The sequence below is a fragment of the Pituophis catenifer genome, unplaced genomic scaffold (genome assembly GCF_029215685.1).
Source record: "Pituophis catenifer annectens isolate HBS135680 unplaced genomic scaffold, rPitCat1.0.hap2 SCAF_1, whole genome shotgun sequence".
In the NCBI taxonomy this organism is placed as follows: Eukaryota; Metazoa; Chordata; class Lepidosauria; order Squamata; family Colubridae; genus Pituophis; species Pituophis catenifer.
The window spans coordinates 318,598,580-318,623,354 of record NW_027256881.1 but is presented as its reverse complement, the minus strand read 5'-3'; the positions used below and the strand labels follow the sequence as shown (position 1 = coordinate 318,623,354).

At 38.6% G+C, this 24,775-nt stretch overlaps 1 protein-coding gene across 1 annotated transcript in view; it reads left to right on the top strand.

Annotated features, from left to right (window-relative positions):
- MTHFD1 (methylenetetrahydrofolate dehydrogenase, cyclohydrolase and formyltetrahydrofolate synthetase 1) overlaps positions 1-24,775 on the top strand; it is a 62,818-nt gene that overhangs the window by 18,884 nt on the left and 19,159 nt on the right. The window contains exons 8-21 of the mRNA XM_070942433.1: positions 402-513; positions 5,673-5,800; positions 7,745-7,842; positions 8,571-8,744; positions 9,612-9,748; positions 10,707-10,753; positions 14,108-14,215; positions 14,328-14,402; positions 15,980-16,082; positions 17,225-17,301; positions 17,836-17,976; positions 18,435-18,503; positions 20,639-20,750; positions 21,775-21,914. Coding sequence (XP_070798534.1) covers positions 402-513; positions 5,673-5,800; positions 7,745-7,842; positions 8,571-8,744; positions 9,612-9,748; positions 10,707-10,753; positions 14,108-14,215; positions 14,328-14,402; positions 15,980-16,082; positions 17,225-17,301; positions 17,836-17,976; positions 18,435-18,503; positions 20,639-20,750; positions 21,775-21,914 — 1,521 coding nt within the window. The remainder of the gene's footprint in view (positions 1-401; positions 514-5,672; positions 5,801-7,744; positions 7,843-8,570; positions 8,745-9,611; positions 9,749-10,706; positions 10,754-14,107; positions 14,216-14,327; positions 14,403-15,979; positions 16,083-17,224; positions 17,302-17,835; positions 17,977-18,434; positions 18,504-20,638; positions 20,751-21,774; positions 21,915-24,775) is intronic.

Sequence of the window (24,775 nt, the reverse complement as noted above, 5' to 3'; positions counted from 1 at the left end):
TCTTATGGAAAGGTAGCCTGTCAAAAACCAATATTCAAGGGTTCTCCCTGGTATGCTACAATTTTTTTAGACAGGAAGGGAATGCACTTTTGTTGATTTGGTTGTGTGTTCCAAAACAATGAACTCTTGCTGATAGGTGGCATATCTGATAATTACAAAACGTTGGGGAAATGATTTCCATATTGATGTTTATGTTGAAGAAGGGATCCACAAATTCCTCAACACACACATATATATATTCCTATTTTAATAAGCCAAAATGATTTATATTCATATTATAGGACATTGTTAAATAGATAAATCACTTTAAAGAGTGGGAGGCACAGCAGAGAAAGAAAGAGACCAAATTTAATGACCAAAGTTTCTGTATGGAACTAGGTTAATACAAATTGTGTCTGCAGGTCAGTAAAGCAGATATCCTGGTGGTTGCAGCTGGCAAAGCTGAGATGGTAAAAGGTGAATGGATCAAGCCAGGTTCAGTAGTGATCGACTGTGGAATCAATCACATTCCAGGTAACGTTGAAAAATGACTTTGAAAAACTGTTAGTAAATATAGAATAGAATTTATTATTGGAATAGAATAGAACATGTTAATTAGCATAGAAGTGTATGTGGAGATAGGTAGGAGAAAATGGTTACATTCATTAGTGGTTCAGTCAGGCAATTAAAAAACTTAATTTGGAAGTAGATCCCACTGTTTGAAGTCTTGGGGGAGGAATGGGGAGATTAGGGATTAGAATGTGAAGAAGAGGAAATAAAATTATGCTATAGAAACTTGAAGATAGTGATGTTTAATATATATATAGCCAAGTGGAGATTGTTATATTGGCAATTTGTCCTAATAAATATCCCTGTAGTATTCAATTTGTTGTCTACCAGTCAAATATTAGGGATGCGGTGACTCAGTGGCTAAGATGCTGAGCTTGTCGATGGAAAGGTTGGCAGTTCAGTGGTTCGAATCCCTAGTGCCGTGTAATGGGGTGAGCTCCTGTTACTTGTCCCAGCTTCTGCCAACCTAGCAGTTCGAAAGCACGTAAAAAATGCAAGTAGAAAAATAGGGACCACCTTTGGTGGGAAGGCAACAGCATTCCGTGCGCCTTTGGTGTTTAGTCATGCTGGCCATCTGACCATGGAGATGTCTTCGGCTTTGAAACAGAGATGAACACTGCCCCCTAGAGTCAGGAACTATGAGCACATATGTGCAAGGGGAACTTTTACCTTTACTTTAGTCAAATATAGAAATACTAGGTCAGGCATAGCAATGGTGCCTTCCAGACATTGGAAGTATTCTGAACTCCAGATGGATCAGATTTTATGTAAGATGTAATCGGAAACATCCAGAAGATACCAGGTTGCCAGACCCTCTATCTCAGTGGTAGATAAAACAGTTTACATACCTACATACAGTAATAAAATCCCTAAAGGAATTCCAGCATCAATGTAGTAGCAACAATACAAGCAACTTGTATTGGCACTCTGCTTCTAAATACCAGTTATTAAAAAAGATAAAAACTGCAACACAGCTCTTCCAGAATACCTTTCCGTCTGTCCATCTGTCTCCTGAAAGTCTGTTCAAAGTGTTTGTATATGTGTTTGTGTGTGTGTTGATAGATAGATAGATAGACAGACAGACATGGAGGAAATGCAATGTTAGCAATGAATGTATACATTAATCTTTTCTGTATCATAGCAAAATTGAATCCAAGGAAGAACAAACAGCAACTTTTAGTGTGTTTCTCATAGTATTTCTGTTTATGTATGATTTTTACACCTTTTCAAATTTGGCTAAGTTTAGACAATGCATTAAGCAAGCCATATATCATGGTTCATGGTAGTAATCCAAAACCAAACAATAAATAACTTTTAGCCAATTATTTGTTCAGTTGAATAGACAATCTCATTAGGGTTTTGGATGAAATCATTATTTCCTTACTGACAAATTAATTAATAAACCAGAGATTGGTTGCATAAGGTTGCTCTTTACTAAAGTGGAGCTTCTCTACCCATCTGCTCTCCAGTTTAAGAAACTAAGAGGATTAGTCACACCTGTCAAACAGTTGCTATCCTCCTACTTGCTGCACTTCTAGAAAGGTTGCTTTTATAAGTGATCTATCATTAATTGCACTTAACTAATCAAAGGGTTAAATAAAGATGCTCATTTTCTTCACGTTTCTTAGCAATTGTGGCTCACTTCATCATCTGCCTTTGAGGATGAGGAAAAAGCCCATAAAGTACAATGCTAGCTAGCTGAGTCATTTCTCAAGAAGAAGAGAAGAACCCCAGTTGGCTCATTCCCACATTGGGGGGGGGGGAGGATGTTGAATTGAACTTGCAGTAAGCTAAGGCTCATGGGCCACACATGGCTCTTCATGATGATGAAGACCAGCCTGATAAAGAAAATGCTTAGGGAACATCAGGAACCAAGCAAGCCCAAAATGTTTTACCCATTTTTGAGGAGGAGGATCAATCTTCCCAATCAATTTGGAAGTGTTTGCGCCCTGCACATGCTTCACTCACACACGCATGTCACATGCATGTGCGAGCCCTCTGCACATGCGCAAACCTTTCTGCGCATGCACAGAGGGTAAAAAACAGGTTACTGACGACCGGGCGGGTGGGCAGAGCCTCGCACCACCATCACTACCGGTTCTCCGCACCACTGGCCGCCATCGCTACCAGCTCAGCCGAACCAGGAGCATTTCATCCCTGAGGAGGATGTGAGGTTTTAAGACAGTCTTTTTCAAACTTTAAGATGTATATCCCAAAGGTGCTTTTTCGAGAGGCAACTGGACTTTCTGGTTTTTCTTTGAAGATGTTTCGCTTCTCATCCAAGAAGTTTCTTCAGCTCTGACTGGATCCTTCCATTCCTCACCATTCAGTCAGAGCTGAAGAAGCGTCTAGGATGAGAAATGAAACATCTTCAAAGAAAAACCAGAAAATCCAGTTGCTCTTGAAAACGCACCTTTGGGATAACCATGTCCTGGATGGCTGAGAATCTCCATACACATTTAAAGATTTGTAAGACTTTTTTTTTCTTTAAAACAGGTGTCGGCCAGTTTTAAGGCCTTAAAAATGTACACTTGGTTCCTCAGACCATTTTCAACCCCACCAGAATGAATAAAGATGTAGGCTGTCCTCACTCCCTGTGGCACAAAGCCTTTGCTTTGTCAGCTTCAGACTTCCAAAGGACAGTTGCTGAATCTTGCAGCTCTCAATGTTCCCGCAATACTTTGATGTCAAAGGAAAATGTTTTGGTGGGAGTGATGCTAATAGGCAGAATGGCAATCACACCAGCCATTAGGGTATTATTCTTAAATATGTGATAAGCAACTAGCAACCTGGTTGTGAGAAAATTGAGGCTCCCATTAAATCCCTGCCATTAGTTTGATAACTGCTGCTATGGAGACCCAGGCTACTTTTGAGAAGCTTCCAAAAGGCAGCTATAATTATTTAGAGCCTTTTGTTTGGTGCTTTATTGAGGTAACCATATAAAAGAATCCCATGCCAGGACTAAAACCATAATTAAAAACAATAGAAAAAGTGCTTTGGGGTGAAGTCATTTACATAGATCTGGTATGAAATTATGGTAATATTAAAATTTATTTATTGTATGTCCTTGTGAATTTTTTTAAAAGAGTAACGTGCTTTAGTTCTCTGCTAACTAGCTTCTAAGAAAGGAGAAAACCACCTCCAACATTTTAATTTGCCTTGACTTGCCATTAGAGTCTTGTTTCTAATTTGTATTCCTTTTCTTTCCTTAAATGAAATCCGAGAATCTTGTGGAATTCAGAATATTTCATTACATGTCTTTGTAATGTGCAGTAAAGAAATGCTGCTCTCTGCTGCACAATATTTTTTTGCAGGATGCAATCTGGATTGATCACTGGGACCAAAAGTTTAGTCTTCCAAGTTTTTGGATTTCTACTGAAGCCTATCCTCAAGGAACCTCTCTCTACTGGAATCGGTAAGGATGGGCTCCAGCACGAATACAAAACCTTGGATGATTAAACCTCTGGTCCTAGTGACTGACCCATATTTTTTTTTTAATTTGATTTATATGCCGCCCTTCTCCGGAGACTCAGGGCGGCTTACAATGCGTTAAGCAATAGCCTTCATTCTTTTGTATATTTTATACAAAGTCAGCTTATTGCCCCCACAAACTGGGTCCTCATTTCACCTACCTTAGAAAGGATGGAAGGCTGAGTCAACCTTGAGCCTTGGAGAGATTCGAACCAGCAGAAATTGCAGGCAGCTGTGTTAATAACAGGGTGCACTAAACCCCTGTACTATCAAGGCTCTTTGGATATTTGGATCCTGTAACATTATACTGGGATGTTCTGTCCCCGTCTGACACACGCACACAAACAGTCAGCCAGGAGTTAATAAAACCAGCAGTCAGGAATTCCTTTGAGATAACAGAATTGGCAGCAACCCAGTAGCTGCCTGCCAAAGACTTTACTCACAAAGGGAAGTTTTTCTCCTCTGTCCGATAAACCAAATAAATCCACAAAGCCAAAGAATTGTCAAGTCCAGTCCATAATAAATCCAAGGAGGGCATATAACAAAGTTCCAGAAACGCAGTATGACTTGCTAGCTTTTCAGTTTTGTCCGTCACAAGGCCTGAATGGCCACCACATCCCCTTTTATCCCCTGTGGGGTGTGGTCCAGTGACTCAGCTTAATCTCTGGCACGCTGCCTTCTCTGCTGCGCGCGCTTGTCTTTCCGACACTGTTGGGGATCCAGCCAAGACTCATCTCCGTCACTGTCTAACTGCGGCTGCTCGGAAGTGCCTGGCTCCTGGCCTATCTCTTGGCCTTCGGAGGACACCTGAGGCATTGCCAGAGAGGAGGATCCTGGAGAGGGAGGCCTTGCCAACTCCTCTCCTTCACTTTCGGAGTCTTCTCCCTCTGATAAGATGGGCTCGGGGGTCAGAGTCACAACATGGGACACACCTTCAGTCACAATATTTTTTTTCTATTCTCACTTATTCTTTAGCAACTGAGGCTGATGGAGCAAGTAAATGTGCCAAGAGTATCTCTTCCCATTTTAGAGCAATAACAAAACAGCTAATCTTCCAAACAATTGCCCCCAGTTGCCTGAAGCAGTAAGGATGTTTTTAATAAATGCAAAAGTTGCCTTCTATACTGCTGAAACCAAAAAGTTCCTTTTGAAAACCTTCCCAATCCTGATTAAAAAGTACCTTTAGTAAATCTGCCGAAATCCTGAGTTAAACATTACTTTGAAATGCCAATTCCACCATATTAGATCAGGATTATTGTTCCTCTCCCATTTTTTCCTTCCTTCAGTAATCTGGAAACTTTTAGTTTTCTGCCAGATACGTAACTATCTCCATTTGCAATTATGAGACATGCATGATGTTGAGAGCAAACCTTGCTTCTTGAAGAAAGCTATTGTTTTCCAGAATTCTGCCCTCAAGCCTGGATCAGTCATGTTTATTCACAAGCATGCTAACAAAGCAGTTTTTAAACAAATCTGAAAGAGGAGAACTAGCTGAGAATGTGTGAACTCAGCAATGCCAAAAGGAATATTGGTGTACATGAAGATTTTGTCATTGCGAACTAACCTAAAGCTTTATTTTCTGTTGCCTCTCATTGGATTTATATGTTTTGAGGGTATCATTTTCCTCCAGTGTTCTTATCTCTCCTTCACAGATAACACAAAGGCCAGTGGGAAAAGGGTTGTTGGAGATGTAGCTTATGCTTCAGCAAAGGAAAGAGCAGCCTATATCACCCCTGTACCCGGTGGGGTTGGACCAATGACTGTTGCAATGCTGATGCAAGTGAGTACCTCACTTTGGGGAAGAGCCTTTTTTCATTTTCCACTGAGTTTCTGTGTAGTACAGATGCCTAGCAGTGCTTTCTGTTTCATCCCACACAGCTTTAAATCCTCTAGTTTTCCCAGAATACCTTTAGATCATGGCCAATCTTTCTCACAAGGTTCTACATGCAGTATAATTAGGGATAATAATAATAATCCTCCAGTGAGACATTAACTTGACATGGTGGAGGGGGGGAGCTTGCATACTCCAAGGAGGATGAGAGCTATGCCAGAGGTTTAACTAAACTGCACAAGTTTCATCAGAGGAGCTAGATGAAGAGTGTCTGTCCCATAAAGGATACAGTGAGACATAATTTACAAAAGCCCTTATTGGATGAGTTGTTACCCAGGTCAACAAGGATCACAGTAGGTGTTTCTGGATATCTGGTGATAAATAAGATCAGGACTGTTGCTGAACAACTAGTGCCAGCAGCTGCAGGACTAATGGAATAAAAGTTGTTACCCATCACAAATATGCAAACACTGAGAACAAAGAAATAATGATCTGCTATTACAAATGAAATCCAGTGAGAAAGGATATTTGAAAAGAATCCACCAGTTCTGGAAAGAACATCCAGAATCAGAAGTAAACAAACCAACTAATATACAGCACTGCTGTAGTTATAATTGAATAGCTTAGATGCAAAATCAACAAATAAGAATAAAAGCCAAACAGTGCATCACCAAAATGAAAATCAGGCTGGAAAATAAGACAGCCTGCTAAAGGTCAGATGCAAGCAAGCTAGAAGGCATGAAAGAAAAGTTGAAGATGAAGAATAAACCATACCTGATCAAGCAATGTCACCTAGAAACAAGGACAATTGTGGCTCATTGCACAATCAGCCAGATGTTCAGACTTGATTTTGCATTTTTGTCCCTCTAACAAGTCTCTCCCAGGGACCTGGGACAGGCAAATATGGATGTTAAAGATATCATCTCAGGATGTAAAGCTGCCTTCTACAATTGACTGATGGTGATTTTGCTAATGCTGGCTTTCCACAAACAAAATCAATGGAGAACCCAGAAATTGCTCCCACTTCTGCCTCCCCCCGACCCCTTGCCAGTGCTTTTGTTGCAATGATTGAAAAAAAATACTCTCTATTTTCTGCTTTTCTTAAACAATAATTAAAGGCATCTCAATAAAATTTTAATAATTATTATTATTCTTTTTTCCCTCCCAGGTTGTAAGTAGAATGCAGAATATTTTTTCTGCTCATTTTATTTACAGGCCATCTTTTGAATATATTTGGTTTTTCGGATGAGTTTGACTTAAGTTAGTTAGGGAGTTTTGAGACCGAATAAGAATTTGAATCCAGAGGTTCAATGCAATAATATTAAAAGAAAATAGAAACAGTGAATAATATAACCCGCTGTATCTCAGATAAATAATAAAAAGCACTTATATTATATTAAGCTGGTGCCTTCCAGATTTATTTATTTTCCAATGTAAAACATTTACCAGCCCCACCTGCTAAAATACCCAGTTGGCACAGGGCATCAAAAGTCTTCTTAAAACTTACCACTGTAACACATCTGGAGAACACAATCTGAGAAAGTTTGGGTTAAATTGAGAAAAAGAAGGTAACAAGGCCACTTTGCAGTGTGTATGACAGCAAATTAAAGCCCTGGACAAGGAACATAAATAGAATCTTGGTGTGTATTGAAGTGTTTAGGAAGTTATGCAGAAGTAGGTTTCTAAAGAGTAAATTGTGTAAATTGTGCATCAAAAATGCAAATGAGATACACATATATTTACCTGTTTCTGTATTTAAAGGCTATAGAGTGCTTCCTGCCTTTTGCAGATTATATTGTGCAATTTAAATTTTCTAAACAAGACAAAGCAGGTAGATTATTAATTACAGTAATTAATTTTTATTTTGTTTTCTTTTTTAAAACACCAATTCAGAGTACAGTAGAAAGTGCTCAACGTTTTCTTGACACGTATCAACCTGGCAAGTGGAATATTCAGTATAAACTGCTCACTCCTGTAACTCCTGTTCCAAGGTAAGAAAGAAGTAATAAAAATTAGTTTAGAAAGGGTATGAATGGAAGTCTATATTTGTGCCTTGCTGTGTCCAAGTGAGACAGAGCAAGAGAAAACTTTTATAGCCTCTATTGGAGTTTCTGCTGGTATAGAGAAAATGGACAGCAGGGAAAGTAAAAGCAGTAGCACGTTCGTTCAAGTGTTACAACATAGAATATTTCTTTTCATATCATGCCTTTCTTATGCCTCCTTCAGAGCACTCTATTCTGTGCTCATTTTCTTTTCTCTTATCCGATATATTCTCTCAACTACTGGAAAGTTCTAGGAATCTCAGCTGTCTTTGGGTTTTTGTTTTGATTTTTTGTGGCCTCATGTTTTTCCTAAATGCATTTTTGTGCTTCAGTTGCCATTGCTGATTATATAGTTATTGACATTTGGAGGAAGAGTAGCTGTGAATTGAGGGGCTGCAGAAGTAGGAGTAGCTGTGGGCTTCACAAAGCTGGACTTGTTTGTTGAAATGTGTAGGAAAGCAAGCATATCCAGAAGAAGGATTTTCACCCATTCTTCTTCCTGCTATATTATTTTCCAAACTTTGGGAAAGTTTTCATATAGAAGAGCATTCAGAAAGCTTGCACTTTCAAGATTCAAAGAGAAAGGGAAAATTTAGGTATGACTTGTATATTCCCAATATTTAATGAGAGATTAGAATGCTCTCTTCTCCTTTCTTGATATAACTGTTGTTTTTCAGTGACATCAAAGTTTCACGGTCATGTACTCCTAAGCCCATTGGTGAGCTGGCCAGAGAAATTGGCTTGATTTCAGATGAAGTAGAGTTGTATGGTCAATGCAAAGCCAAAATCTCACTGTCAACACTGAAGCGTCTCAAAGATCAACCAGATGGAAAATACATTGTAGTAACAGGGTAAGTTGCCTTAAATTATTTCTACACCCTGGTAAGCTACCAAGGTTGGGTGGTTTTTTTAACTGACTTGGGGAAAGAATAACAGGTCCCCATGAAAAGTCTATAAAAGCATTTACAATCATTGAAAGTCTTTAGCATTCAAATGAAAATTCCCTAAATAGGGAATTTTAAAACAAAGTTTTAAAATACTGTACACCAAAGCATAGTACTAATATATACCAAGGCTGAAACTGGGCCCCAAGGAGACAAATATAAGAGCCCTGGTGGCGCAGCAGACTAAAGTGCTGTTAAGTAACACCAGCTGCCTGCAATTACTGCAAGTTCAAATCTCACCGGGCTCAAGGTTGACTCAGCCTTCCATCCTTTCGAGGTAGGTAAAATGAGGACCTGGATTGTGGGGGCAATAAGCTGACTTTGTATAAAAAAGAACACCGCTTGGGGGGGCCCGAAAGCCCTACTAAGCAGGTATATACAAAAGTATGAAGGCTATTGCTTAACGCATTGTAAGCCACCCTGAGTCTCCGGAGAAGGGCAGCATATAAATCAATCAAACAAACAAACAAACAAACAAATAATAAAAATATCAATTTGTCAACGTCAGAATACAATCTGAACAAAAAGCAATGAAAGTTTTCCCAAAATGTTGGGAAGGGCAAATTTAGGAGAACACCCATCTGATGTTTAATTAAACATTCATAATTATAATGTACAATTAGAAAATGTCCTGTCCCTTTAAACTGAGCAAACATGTACAAAAAGACCTTTTAATGGCCAAGTTGCTTTCTCTTAACATATTGCTACATATTGTAATTAAGTGAATTGTGCCTTTATCTGTTTTTTAAAAGTATTCTTATTCTTTTTTTCTAGCATAACTCCCACACCACTGGGGGAAGGGAAGAGTACTACAACCATAGGGCTGGTTCAAGCTTTGGGTGCGCACCTTGGTCAGAATGCCTTTGCCTGTGTCCGTCAGCCTTCTCAAGGGCCCACTTTTGGAATTAAAGGTACAGATTGCAACATTCCATGCCAGAGGCAAAGTTGTACACAATTTATGTGCAGTGGATCCAAATTCAGTCCAAGGCATCTCCATTGAAGCAGCTAGCGGATGATAAGAAAAACTTGACTTGCATTTCTGGATAGCCATTGCAATATGGCATTGTTCTGTGAGGTTAATTGGTGGAATGAAGAAAGATCAAGTTGTTGTCCTACTGAGAAACAAACAGCAAACGTATTCAGCCTTATCTCTCTGAAATCCTGTGTTTCTACAGATTGGTAGATTTAGTTTGTTTATTCACCCCCACCGCCCCAAGAAGCATTTGTCCTGATAATCTCCAGTCTTTGGTAAACTCCAAGCAAAAAGTTTGCTTACTTTTATTCTGCTGTTTGTATAAACTTTGGAAGGGTCAGAGGGGAATATTGATAATCCTTATTTAATGGCTGCCTCTTTTAGCAACCATTCAGTTACGATGCTGATAAAAAAAACAAAACTTTACAACATTTAAGACCTTTGTAGGTCTGTAAAGCCAAGGAAAGCTGAAGTAAGATCATAGGCACAGTCACAGTTTCATTTAATGACCACTTCACGTAAGAGTAACTTAACAGGCGAGTTACTAGTCTCAATTGTGATTGCTAAATGAGGACTACCTGTAAGAAGTTGGCTAGAATGCACAAGCAGAGGATACCAGCAGAAAGATCTGTAGAATTTTCACCATCATGATAATACCCATTATTTAAATGTAATGTTTTAGCATGATGATGTATTAAGTAAATTATAGACAAGTACTTGACCTATTTTTATTACTGTTAATAGAATGCAAGAAGGTACAATCACTTGACTTTGGTCTTTGCTAAAGATAATGCATAAATTCTAAAATAAGTAGGGTTTTTTCTTCCAACAGTTAAACTGTTTAATATTCACAATTTGGATGCATGGCATTATGTTTTATATTCCCCATTATATAGGTGGTGCAGCTGGAGGTGGCTATTCTCAAGTTATTCCTATGGAAGAGGTAAACTTCAAATGTGTTCCTTTATAATTACATTGGGTGTTTATTTCTCATATGTGTATTCCAGGATGTCAAAATCTACTTGTTCAGAAATTTAGAGTGATGGGAGTTCTTTTCCCTGATATTAGATGGAGAGAATCTATGTGATTTGATCCTGATGTATGATTCCCAATAGTCATAGACATTCAGCTTGGGGATAGATATTATTTCCAGTCCTTGTCAGTTCTGCATGCATTTAATCGTAAATCCATTCGACTATGAACATCATTTTTAAACTGATGCATTTTTGAACAGATTGCAAAATTTAGAGAAATGTGCAATCAGGATAATTGTTCCAGTCTCTGTGTGCATTCAGATATTAGAAATTAAATTAGTTTGTTTAAACATGTGGAACAAATTAAATTCTCCTCATACAGCCTTGCTGTAGATGAACAATTTTGGGGCTTATTAGAGAAATGCTTTTTATATTAGATATATTGTGAATTATAACACTGAAGTTCTTTTTTCCCCAAACATTTGGACCACAAGTTAAGGAGCTGCAGTAATCCTCACGTTATAAAGCACTAACACTTTGTAACACTTGCCACTTAAAGTGTGGCAAGTCAGGTAAACTAGTCTGGCATGTCAAAGGGAAAGTAATTCTTTGTACATTGAAACATACATATAGAATTGGCTGTCACAAGGAACCTGACTTAGAAAATTAGGCAGATTAGGGAGTATCTGCAGGGTGTGGTCTCAAAAGTCAAGATAGTAGCCATCATGGTGTGATTGAAGTTTTCTGCCTGTTTTTATGTACTTTGGGAGATGCTTCAAGAACATCATCACAATCATCTTAGATTAGATTAACAGATTTGGAAGGGACCTTGTAGGTCATCTAGTCCAACCCCCCACCTAAGCAGGAGACCCTATACCATTTCTGACAACTGGCAGTCCAATCTCTTCTTGAACGCTTCCAGTGATGAAGCTCCCACAACTTCCAAAGGCAAGCTGTTCCATTGGTTTGATTGTTCTTGCTGTCAAAAAAAATCTCCTTATTTTTAGGTAGAATCTCTCCTTGTTCAGTTTCCATCCATTATTCCTTGTCTGGCCTTCAGGTGCCTTGGAAAATAGCTTGGCCCTTCCTCTCTGTGGCAGCTCTTCAGATATTGGAACACTGCCGTCATGTCTCCCCTGGTCCATCTCTTCACTAGACTAGCCATGCCCAGTTCCTGTAACCATTCTTCATGTTTTAGTCTCCAGTCCCCTAATTATCCTGGTTGCTCTTCTCTGCACTTTTTCTACATCTTTTTATAATGTGGTGATCAAAACCGGATGCAGTATTCTAGGTGTGGTCTTATTAAGGCTTGATAGAGTGGTATTAGTATCTCGATCTTGATTGTATCCCTCTGTTAATGCAATTTAGGATTGCATTGGCTTTTTTGGCTGCTGCTGCACACTGCTGACTCATATTTAACTGGTTGTCCACTAAGACTCCAAGATCTCTCTCACAGTTACTGCTATTAAGCCTGGTTTCACCCAGTCTAAATGTGTACTTTTGGTTTTTCTTGCTTAAGTGTAGGACTTTACTTCCTCTACATTGAATTTCATAGATAGGGCCCAGTGCTCAAGTCTGTCAAGATCCATCTGGATCTTGAGCCTATCTTCTAGGGTCGTGATGGCGAACCTATGGCACGCGTGCCACAGGTGGCACACGGAGCCATATTAGTGGGCACGCCAGCTCAGCTCTGGGGCACATACGCACACCGGCCAGCTGATTTTCAGGCCTTCTGAGCCCACCAGAAGTAGGGAAACAGGATGTTTCCTGTCTCTGGAGGGTCAAGGGGGGAGGCCCGTTTTTCTTTCTTATCTGGCTCCTGATCCTCTCTATTTATCTGGGAAGGGCGAAAACAACCTTTCCCACTCCCTTGGAGGCCCTACGGAGATTGAAAGGGCCCATTTCCTGACTTCTGGTGGGACAGGAAGTAACATTTTTTGCTGTCCCCAGCCTCGAGAGACTCCTAGAGAGGTTCCTAGAGACTCCTAGAGAGGCTCTGGAAGCTGGGGACAGCAAAAAATGTCACTTCCTGACCCACCGGGAGTTGGGAAATGGGCTGTTTCAGGCCTTTGGAGGGCCTCCAAGGGAGTGAGAAAGGCTGTTTTCGCCCTTCCCAGATAAATAGAGAGGATCTGGAACCAGGTAAGAAAGAAAAACGGGCCTACCAGGCCGTCATGTGCCAGGAGCGGGGGGGGGGTTGCACGCGCATGCATGTGGGCACGTCGTGCGCGACCCTCCCCCGCCCCCCGCTCCTGGCACGCAATGGCAAAAAGGTTAGCCATCACTGTTCTAGGGTGTTAGCTATTCCTGCCAGCTTAATATCATCTGCAAATATGGTAAATCCCCCTTCCATTTCGTCATCTAACTTGTTAATGAAGATATTGAAGAGTATTGGGCCTAAGATGGAATCTTGTGGTACCCCACTGCTTACTTTCCTCCAAGTAGACATAGACTCATTAAGAACTACTTGTTGAGTTCAGTTTGTCAGCCGGTTTGGTGATGCTATCTATCCCATTTTTTTCTAGCTTACCAAGAAGTAGGTTGTGTTCTACTTTGCTGAATGCCTTGCTGAAGTCTAAGTATATTATGTCCACAGTATTTTGCTGGTCTACTAATTTAGTCACTATGTTGAAGAATGAAATAAGATTGGTTTGGCATGATCTGTTTTTAACAAACCCATCTCAACTTCTTTGACCATACCTTGAGGACAACTCTGGAAAATTGAAGAGAAAAAAGGCTATCTGCCTCCTAGCTATGACAATAAAAAGAAGCCTTGGCATGTCTGCTGGTTTAAAGTAGAAATCAAATTTATAACTAATTCTCTTAATGCTTTATCTGTTCCTAAATAATCAAACTCCAGATGTCTTCAATAACAACTATAAGAATTTCTTGCCAGGTGCTTGAGAGGTTGACATCCGTTTTGGTGGCAACAATTTCATTGTGTTTTATAATTTTAAAATGTTTAGTTTCCTAATTGTAATATTTTTTTAACTGTAAGCTGTTCAGATTCATTAATTGAGATAGATGGCTATAAAAATTGAATGAGTACGTGAATGAATAAATCTCAGTAACTTAGAAGCAACTGAAGGTTGGATATCATGCTAAGGTGGAAAAAGTGTTCAGTGGGTGGGGAGAAATTTATTTTTCTCCCTTCAGTAAGTTCTACAAAAAAATGTAGGAGAAGGCCTCTCTTTTTCTCTGAGAAGGCATTCACGTATCAGAAAACTACCTTCTGTCATGCCTCTGGAAACAGCACTGAATCTTGTAGTCTTGATTTTGGGACTTAATTAGATTTAGTCGAAGTGTTTTCTTTTTTCCTGCAGTTTAATCTCCATCTCACGGGTGACATCCATGCTATTACTGCTGCCAATAACTTGGTTGCTGCTGCTATTGATGCCCGCATCTTCCATGAGGCTACACAGTCCGATCAGGTAAATTGATGCAATTAATGACTCTCTCTTCTAGTGTGTTTTGTGCATGGTCTGGTTAGCTGAGATTTATTGTGTGCCGATAACTCCTTAATTACATGCTTTGTTCTTTAAGGCACTCTATTCACGATTGGTTCCTTCAGTTGATGGTGTTAGGAATTTCTCTGATGTCCAGATTCGGAGACTACAGGTGAGTTTGCTTGCAATCCCCAACCTGTTTGTACTTCTCAAACTATCCTCGATGCTCGCAAGCATAGAATTTGATATATATAGCAAATGTCAGTAGTTTGTCCCATTACCTTCCTGATTCCTACCAATTTTTGAATATACACAGGTATCTTTCTCTGTGAGCCTTTTTAAATCTGACGTTTTATCGCTACCAGCTTTATCAAAAAGGGGATTCGGAGCACTGCACACTGCATGAAATCAAAATACTCAGAATTTTAATACATTATTTTCTCTTAAAATATAAGCAAGTTAATATAAAAATGTAATAAGTTAGAAAGGAATATGTATCACTTCCTGACACTTTTTGAATGATCATAGCAATATCTTCACTTACTTTCCTTCAAAGGAATACCGGAGCTTCTGTTGAAATAATTCAGAGTTTTATGTTTTTGCATACAGAAAAATGTGCCCTAGTTTAATATGTCTTCCTTGAGGCAGAACAAGGTCTTCCCAAAGTATGAGGCAAAGCAAAGTGATGTTTAACAATCATAATTCATATCCAACAGTAACATTTATTTCATACAAAATCAAGCTTTACAAGGATGACTCCATATTTTATCCTTCGGGTATTTCCAAGAGTTTATTTCAGTTTTGCTCATATTGTAATTGCCTGGGAAGCTATAATACTATTTTTCCTAGTGTTGCTGATTTCTCTTCATAATGTTCCTCCAGGTTCTTCTTGAGAAATTGATAATGATGACTTCCCCATTCTAGTTGCCCATCATAAGTGGCCAAAGATTACTACCAGTACACACCTAGTATGATGGCCAATGCCTCTGGGCTCGAATATGGCATGAACTAAATGAGATGTGATAGATGCATAGCTACAACCCTGACCTTTTCTGGATGCTTTGCCCAGGGATACACATCCTTTCCTGATGTGTAAGGGTGCATTTGGCCTTTAAATGGCATGCTGGGTATAGTTTTATAAAACATAATTGGTGGGCAGGATAAAAATTAAAGCTGATTTAATTTAGTTTACATTTCATTAAAATAAATATAGTTAATGCAATTATTCTTCAGTCACCTATTTCATTCTTTTCCCCTTTTCTCTCATTAAAAGCTACAATTTGATAACAATTTTGAAGGTTCTATGCAGGCTATACCCAAGCATTTTTGGGGTATTCAGGTTGGGTTCCATTGTTGTAGCTTTTCTTCTTTTACCTTTGCACTGTGTTATAGACAGTGCAAGACACCTGCATTCATTAAAAGAATTTAAGGGGAGGGTGAGTTTTCTCTGCCTATGTATTTTGCTGATACTGAGGGAGCAAAATAAAAATTGAGAATTCTGCTCATTGATCTCTTGAAGATAATGCTGTTTTCTTAAAATTGTTGCTGGTTTTAGTGAATAATTGTACTAAAGATAATTATTGAATTCTACTTTTAAGACTTCCAGATAGGTTTTTGCATTTCAGCTGCATCCCTTTATGTTACTTGTAAAAAAAGTTTTTTTAACTACTTTGCTTAAAGACTAGTTTCGTGTAACTTGTCAATTTCTTTCTCTCTCTCTCTCTTTCTCTCTCTCATTTCCTTCCTCAGAGATTACATATTATGAAAACGGACCCAGCAACTTTGACAAATGATGAAATAAGCAAATTTGTGAGATTGGATATCGATCCAGATAGCATAACATGGCAACGAGGTATTGCAGCACAAGTAACCTCCAGAAGAAAATGAGAAAAGCTGTTTAGAAGAAAGATGATTCTGTCTATGGGGATACGGATTAAAGTCTAAGCACCTGCTGAGTCCTTCACTCTTCATTTTTAGGATCCATTTAGTTTTGGACAATTTTAATAATTAAGAGGCTGGTGCTGTATTTTCCCTCGAGAAAGATTTTGCAACAGCAGTACAGATTTCTTTCTCCAGAGTAAAAGACTTCAGTCATTGTTTCCTACCCCATAGGTGATCTCTCAGTGCCATTTTTCTCTTTCAGGCAGGAAATTCTGGTTTTTATGCATTAGTAGAAAGATCTGCATTTAACTTAATGCAGTCAGAATTTGCTTTTGAAAGAAGCCTGTGCCAAATATTCCAGCATAGAAACAGGAGTTATGCACTTGTTGCCTGTTTTCCTTCATTTTGTTATCCTCCTCTTAGGAATTCATGAGTTTATCATTTTATCTATACTATTGTTAGAGTAGTTATCTAAATTTTCACTTGGTATGAATTATGTGTTGGCCATTTGGATTTTTGGTCAAAATGATTCTCCCTTTTCCTTTTGACAACTATTTTACTCAAGGCATATAACTAAGGGGGTTGGTTATTTCATTTTTACTTATATATGTAATCTGCTTGGACAGCTTTCATTATCAGATAGATTTAAAAAAATTAAATATTCGTAATAAATTCCTTAACTTGTTAATCATCAGAGAATTCATTTATAGACTTTCTCATGTTGAACTATTATAGCAGAATAGTTCAATTTATTTGGTGTATTCCTGTTCAGGTCCTCAAACAGTGTGCGCTCTTTGTTCTCTGAACATGTTGAGTCTTCATTGGGCTGTTTTTGGAATGCAAAATTATCTTTGACAGTCATTATCACTCAAGTTCACCTTCCCTGACCAGAATTCCAGTACTGTTAGGCAATTCTATAAAGTGTAGAAAATTATGCAGATAGAAGTCTTGGTGCTTCACGAGCTTGGCTGTTTACTTGCAGATGTTTCATTACTTAACTAGGTAACATCATCAGTGCTACACTAAACTATTAATAATTTTAAATGTACATTTATAAAAAGTTGCTAAGTTCCCCATGTTCACCCTTTTGTCTTCCCACCTTCTTTTATGTAGTACTGGATACAAATGACAGGTTTCTGCGAACCATTACAATTGGGCAGTCTCCATCTGAGAAGGGATACACACGCACAGTAAGTGTCCTTTCTCTTTCACTCAGATTCTTTTAGAATAGCAGGCATTTTTATCCCAACCGAGGGCTGATTTTGAGCTAAGGGTTTGTGCATCTTTCTCTGTTTTCCATATGTACCCATCCCCATTTTGCTTCCATTTTGAGGGCTGCTACTACCAATGATAGTGATTGTGTGAAGAAACTTGGCATATTTGAGAATTTCTCTTTGAGTTTTTGCCCTCTTTCATGTACAGAATGACACCATTCTTAAAATGCTCTAACCTGTCATTGCTCAAAAGGCTGCCATCCACCTGGTGCTGTTCAGATGATCAATGACTGCTAATTAGGAGATCCGGAAAGTGTACTTCTGAGCATCCAGACAGCACCAAATTTGGAAAAGGCTACCACAGATGCTTAGAACTGATTCTGTTTCTAGATTATTGTGACTCCATAATTATAGGTGTTATGTCCTGTCCATGTCTTTTTAAATCAAATACTCCAGCTGTGTTCAGTTATGTCTATTTTTGACCTTGTTTGCTTTTTGCCTTCCTTGCAGGCCCAGTTTGACATTACCGTAGCTAGTGAGATCATGGCAGTTTTAGCACTCACCAATAGCCTGGAGGATATGAGAGAACGCCTGGGCAAAATGGTGGTCGCCTCTAGCAAGAAAGGAGTTCCAATCACCACAGAAGATCTGGTAACTGGACATAATTCTGTTTGGAAGAAAATACAACTCTGGAAGATTCGGTTCACTAATTTTCTGAGATTATATGTGCTTTAACTATGACAGAAGAAGCCAGCTTCAGTCATATCAAGCAGTGTATGTTGATTGCTGGGGTTCCTGCAAAGCTAAGTTCAGTGGTCCTTGTCTGATTCAGGATTTCTAAATGTGTATCTAGTAAATAATTTTAAATATTGATTACCTTCCCCCGAATTTCTGGCAATAAAGTTTGAAAGCATGGAAGAAACTGGATCCTAAGTAAAGCTTAAGCATGGCCAGCTGAATTTGCCTTTCATGACCTACTTTTATGCAACAAAAACTGAGAAAATGGCTTGTAATGATTATAAAAAGTAGGTTTATTAGCTTGAAATGCCAAAACCTAAAAAATGTGCAAGAACTGCTACTTAAATAATTTTTTCTACTTATTTCCTTAGGGAGTGAGTGGTGCCCTGGCAGTTTTGATGAAAGATGCTATTAAGCCCAATCTCATGCAGACTTTGGAAGTAAGTATAGTTTGTGCAGATGCTTTTTTACTGAAAATAGGGGCGTACATTAAAGTACAGTATATTCCAGGGGTTTACATGGATTACTGCATCATCACCATTGTCATTAGATGTTTCTGCTGATTATCAGATAAAAGGGAAGACAGCAATATCATATCCATAGGAAGTATGACACATAAGATATCCCCAGCAATATCCATAGGTCCCCAAAAGTAAATGTAAAATAAAGTTGAATAATTTATTTGGAAATTAAATAGGTTTTTAGATTTTTACAAAAATGCATTTAAAATTTTAAAAAACGATTGTGACATTTCACATAATTCTTCCTCCAAATTTCAGATGCCAGCGTCTCACAGGTGTTTGAGACATGAAAAGTTTGTAAAATGCAGTGTTCTCTTGAGATTTGAGAATTTATTGTTAGAATTTTGGATTAAATCATTGGTTTATTTATAACCCCAGCTATATCAGCTTCTAGAATTCTGTGTAGCAGAGGGGATGATGACTTGTGTCTTGTGGCCTTCCTTTTGGAGTTTTCTTTGTAATTTAAGAGAATGGTTTCTATTATTTATTATGAATGCTGTTCATTTTTAAAGAGTAAAAGAGGTCTGTGTATCGGCCAATATTTTTTTGGATTTCTTTTTTTTTTTTTTTCAAAATCTTCCATATCTTATACAATTGGCTGCTCAGTCCTGTTTCTTCTCTACTCCTCCCACATTGCCAACCACTATGGAATTCATTATCATTGTTTACTGGAATGGCTTTCAAAGGGATTAGATAAATTTATGGAGGGCGGGTTTTCCAAAGTTTGTTTGTCTTGAAGTTTAGGATTGGGGCCTGCATGCCTCCAAATACCAATTGCGGGGGGGGGGGGGGGATGAGATGAAAAACTTTCCTGCATCTTCTACTTGTGAGCACACCTGAGGCATTTGGTTTGCCATTTTGAGAAACAAAAGTGTGAACTAGGATTGGTGTTACTCTTGTCCTGCAGTGCTGTTTTTATGTTCCTGTATTTGCTCCTCTCACAATTACTCCATTCTGCTTACTCACCATCTTTTAGCTGTTTTCTTTCTTTTGCATAAACTACCTTGGGAAGCATTTATCTGAGGAGCTTACATAAAATGAGCCTGTTTTCCTCAAGCCCACAAAACTCACACTCTTGCACAGCTTTGTTTTTTTCTGACTTACAAGTTCTTTCACAAAGTTGTTGTCTTTGTATGCTACACAGACCACTTCTTTTCCATGGCAGTCCAGTCAGGGATTTTCCCCACTGCTGTTAGACTTTCTGCAGCTTTTTTCGTCTCCTCCTAATTTCAGGTATTTGTGTCTTCTGTCTCTTGCACCAATAAACCAAAAATATATATGCATGCACCAACATCATTTACTTGTCAATGAATTGCTACTCATTTTCATGCATTGGTGCCTCATAGGGTTTTTGCCCTCGTTCTTTCACCCACCCCTCTAAAATTATTTATGGCACAACCCTAACACCACATTTCATCCCTCTTTCATCACAAAAATTGTATTATTGTTTCTTCTGTCCTGCTCTCCCTCCTCTGTGTTTTTTCCTGTTGGCTTTTTAATATTTTGGATGAATGAGACATATATTAAAAAGTGACTGAGTGAGCAAGAGCTGCCTATTCCTGCAAAGAGCTGCAAAATTCAGATATGCTTCAATACTTTCTTTTAGATACCACTGGTCTTTTTTTTTAAAGGAAGACCATATAAATGCAGGGAGTTTATAGATTTGCAAAGTAGATATCATTTGGGGAGTCCCTGAAGACTCCCTCCCCCAGACTTGTTTGAGTTTGACCAGAAACATTGGAGAACTTGTTGGAGAAATATTGGAGAAGATTTCACTATGCTGAATTTTTGCTGGAATGCCCACTTATAGTATGCATGATGTTAGGTTACTTTCCTTGTGATGATTTTTTTTTGCCTTCCAGATGCTGTAAAATTTTACAGTGCTATGTATGCTTATCTATACGAGTAACTTTTACTGAGAGCAGCAATATGTCCTTCTAAATACTGGAAGGATATGTTGGTTTGGCGTGGTTTAGATGACAAGATGCTAATTTTCCTCCCTCCCTCCCTTCCTTCCTTTGTTTCTTTCCTCTGTTTCTATTCATATCTTGCAGGGTAATCCAGTGTTTGTTCATGCTGGTCCATTTGCTAACATTGCTCATGGGAACTCATCTGTCCTGGCAGACAAGATTGCCCTGAAAGTCGTTGGCAAGGATGGGTTTGTTGGTAAGTCTCTTTTCATCTTCAGGCCTGGGTTTTTTTATAAAATACATGGTATACGATGTAGTGAAGACTATTGGTTTAAGTACTTTTAAAGATTGGGAAGGCAAATGCATCAGAAACCACTCTCTCAAGAGCCATTAGTCACAAGGTTTGTCGAGTTCTCCATGTTCAGAAGTCCCATGTCTATGAGGCACAGCAGGAAATGGTTACTCCTATTATGTCTTGTTGGTGGACTCTCTAGGAGCTGACCACTAAGGGAGAAGGTGTTATTTAATCCAGCAGCCAGGCTCTTCTGATATTCTTACCGCCTATTTTTAAAGAAAGAAATGGGATTGGATGTGCAGAATAACTGAATTAGAGAGTTAAAAAGAGACATTAATTTCCTCAGCTAAAGAAATTAGATGAACTACAGTAGGTATTGTGAATAAAAGTAAAAGAACACTCAAGTTAATTATGGGTTAACAAAAGATTTTCTGAGAGAAATAAAATGATATGAAGTCTATTTTACCTTTTTTTTTTTTCCTGAAACACCAGTTTTTTTGTTTTTTTTTAATTCTTTAGGCTGGAGAAAGTCTCATCTAATTATTGACATGTTTTGCATAATTATTACTTAGCATGGTATTTGTTAAGTTACCATCTTGCTATACTATTCACCCTAGAGATACCCACAATTCAGACAAAAGGAAGTTATAGTCGTGAGATGCCTATGACAGGAGATCTGCAGAGATGTAAACTTATCTATTAGCATTGCTGTTTCCTTAGCTGTTCTCTCTCCTACCTTGCATAGATTGTTGCTAGATCTGTGCAATTAAGAGGAAGAGGAAGGAGAGATATTCCTGTTCCTACACTTTCTTTGGTTCTCTAAGCGTTTTGCTAATCTGCTGCTGCTCTTTGTTTTTAAATTGTAAACCTCCAGTCATGTCCTCTTAATCATTTAAGCAATTCCAAAATGTAATTTATAAGAATAATGCTATGCAAAAAAAAGAAAGATTGCACATAATAATGAATTTCATTATTCTGCATGCAGTGACTGAAGCTGGCTTTGGAGCTGATATTGGCATGGAAAAATTCTTTGACATCAAGTGTCGGTATTCCGGTTTGCAGCCTCATGTGGTAGTCTTGGTTGCCACCATCCGAGCTCTGAAAATGCATGGTGGAGGACCTACGGTATGTGCTGATCTTCATCTTAGAAAATTTGGGATGTCATGATTGATGCTGAGCTCAATTAATAGTACCAAATTCTATTGGCTAGATTTGCCATCAGCAACTCCCCGTTATTTCTTTGATAGATGAAGATAATAACTGCCAGGTTTCTTAGTATCTTGTCCTATTACTTGATAACCTGAGTGGGCCTTGCAATCATCTTCAGAGGCCCTTTGGAGGCACAGCCAAGTATCCCTGCCAAATGAAGTGGCTGGAGTGGAGAAAATATCTCAGTTTTAGGGATCTCTTTTGAAATGCCTTCTCCAATGATACCTGGATTTGTGCTAGGGGGAAATTGTCTTTTCCAGATATAATAATTCTGCATTTAGTTGGAATTTTAACCCAATTCTATGCTGGAATATTTAATTTTATGTTTTCTGTGCTATGTGATTGTCCTATTGGTTATCTTTTTGTTGTAGTTTAAAAATGTGTAATGGTTTAATACTGCTGTCTCCACCCTAGAGAACTTCAGTTATTTTGGAAGACCAGAAGCAATAATCAATGCTTGATAGTGAAAGTGCTTCCAGATCGTCTTATTAATTTCTTAATAATTTCTTTTCAGCCTCTTTCTTCTCACTGGTTATTTGTCATGTGTGTATTAGTGTAAAATTAAAAACCAGCTTTCACCAGTGCATTCTGATAATGAGAAGTTGCACTTGTACTGCATATTTTGATCCCCCTTTTTTTCCATCCTCTTTCTATTCCTGGAGCCTGCCAAACAGGTGGATTAAACCACAGCAGGGGAGCATATCATGATATGATACAGGATACAACCATGGTCTATTGCTGTGATGGGAAAGACTATGTACATGTATATGCTTTTATGTGTAAGATAATTTCTGTAGCCTAAAACCTGGAGTAAATTGCATTTTGGGGGCCAAAAAGCTATCTAGCATAATGTATAGAAACAGAAAGGAATCATAATGAAACTTGATGTCATGTGGTCCCTCCTCTTCCTCAAGGAGATGCTTTCATGCTCTTCTCTACACAGGATAGAACTTCAGAGTTGCTTAATCCTTTCCAATGAGGCTTGTTTTATGCATAAAAGAGAACTTGTGCTTAATACTAGTGATGGTTGGGTGAAATAAGCATTTTTTGAATTTGATCAGAATAACTTTTCTATATCATGATTCCCAGTTCAGAAGATACTGTGCTACACATTATTTTTAAGGAAAGCAGAAAGTGACATGTTTTTGTCCATAGCAAGCAAGAAAGAAAGATTTCATATAATGAATGCTAAATTTGGGGATCCTGTGGTAGATTTGCTTAGAAAATGGTTGCCATGGGAAATTTGCCTATTCACAAAATGGCTGCCACAATCACAAAACACCCACTTACCAGAAGCAAATTAACCTCCTAGTGTGCTCTCTACTGTCCCAGTGGGACCTTTTGCAGACCAAATGCATTCCTATAAATAATAGTAAGGCTGCAGCTGGTGTTTTGCTTTGCTCTTTATTCTCAATCGCTAGAAATGAAGCCTACAGGAAAAGATTTCTGCCTCTTCTATGTGGCAGATTAGCAATCAGTTTCAGAGACCAGATGGCCACAGACACCAGGCTAAAAGAGTAGTGTGTCATGCACAAATAACCAGGAACAGTATTTGAGTTCAGAGCATTAAGAGTTTATTCTGCCACCTATACACAAGAATCTGAGCAACTAACACCCAAGCTGAATTGGTGCTAGATGAGGGTCAGCAGAATTCAGTGGGCTGGACTTGGGTCTCTTGTGGCTATTATTCCAAAGTAATGACATATTTAACCCCACCCTTCAGCTCAGTCTGCTCATCTACAAGAGAGCCCACCAACTTCTGCAAAGATATGGCATTACAACAAAGTCCATTTAAATTATTAGAACAGATTGAATGACCTTCAGAGACTATAGCCTTCTGTTTATGTCAGCAGGATATACCAAGAGGGGCACTGAACAGTGTTCTGCTGTCCAAGTGATATAAGAGAGCAACACCCAGTTCCCAAAACACCTGATCTTCCTGTCTTGAAGTTGTACATACCAATCCAGAGTTGCTATCAGTGTGGGCCTAGAAGTGTAACTGGGCAATTCCTGAATATGGATATTACAGATTTGGCAGTAGAGACCAACTTGGACCCAGGGTGACCTGCCACATTAAGATATATCAGTCAGTTTGAAGGAAAGAGAGAAACATGTGACACCAACAATAGGGATCCCTGAACTCTCGGACTTCCAACAAGCAAGACTGAAGAGAGGGCTAGCAGTAAATATGACCAATAAACAAACAATTTACTTAGTTTCCTTTTGACTGAATCGATGCACTATTTCCTTTGGAAAACTTCTTCTCAGATGTAGCAATTCACTGTTTCCCTGCATGGGACTTGTCATTAGCACTTAGGATTTTAATAACTAACTCCTTTAAGCCCATTAGACAAATTTCCATTACTATTCTTATCTTGAAAACAGCCTTTTAGTAATCCTAGCTTTTTATATGATGTTTGGGAATTAGGGTTGATCTCAGAAAGGATCTACCGTATTTCCCCCGAAAATAAGACCCTGTCTTATATTTTTTTGAATCCCGAAATAAGCACTTGGCCTTATTTTCGGGGAGGTCTTATTATTTTGGGGCACGTGGAGCAAGATGGGGCTCCTCTTGCTGTCTTACTTGATTTCCAGCTCTGCGTTTAAATATTTTCGGGGAGGGCTTGTTTTCGGGGGGAGGCTTATTTTAGCGCATGCACTCAAAAGCCCGATTGGGCTTATTACCAGGGATGTCTTATTTTCAGGGAAACAGGGTATATATTTTCTACCAAATCAAGATGGTTCTAAGACTAGTTCCCTGCTTCGGGCTCATAGTC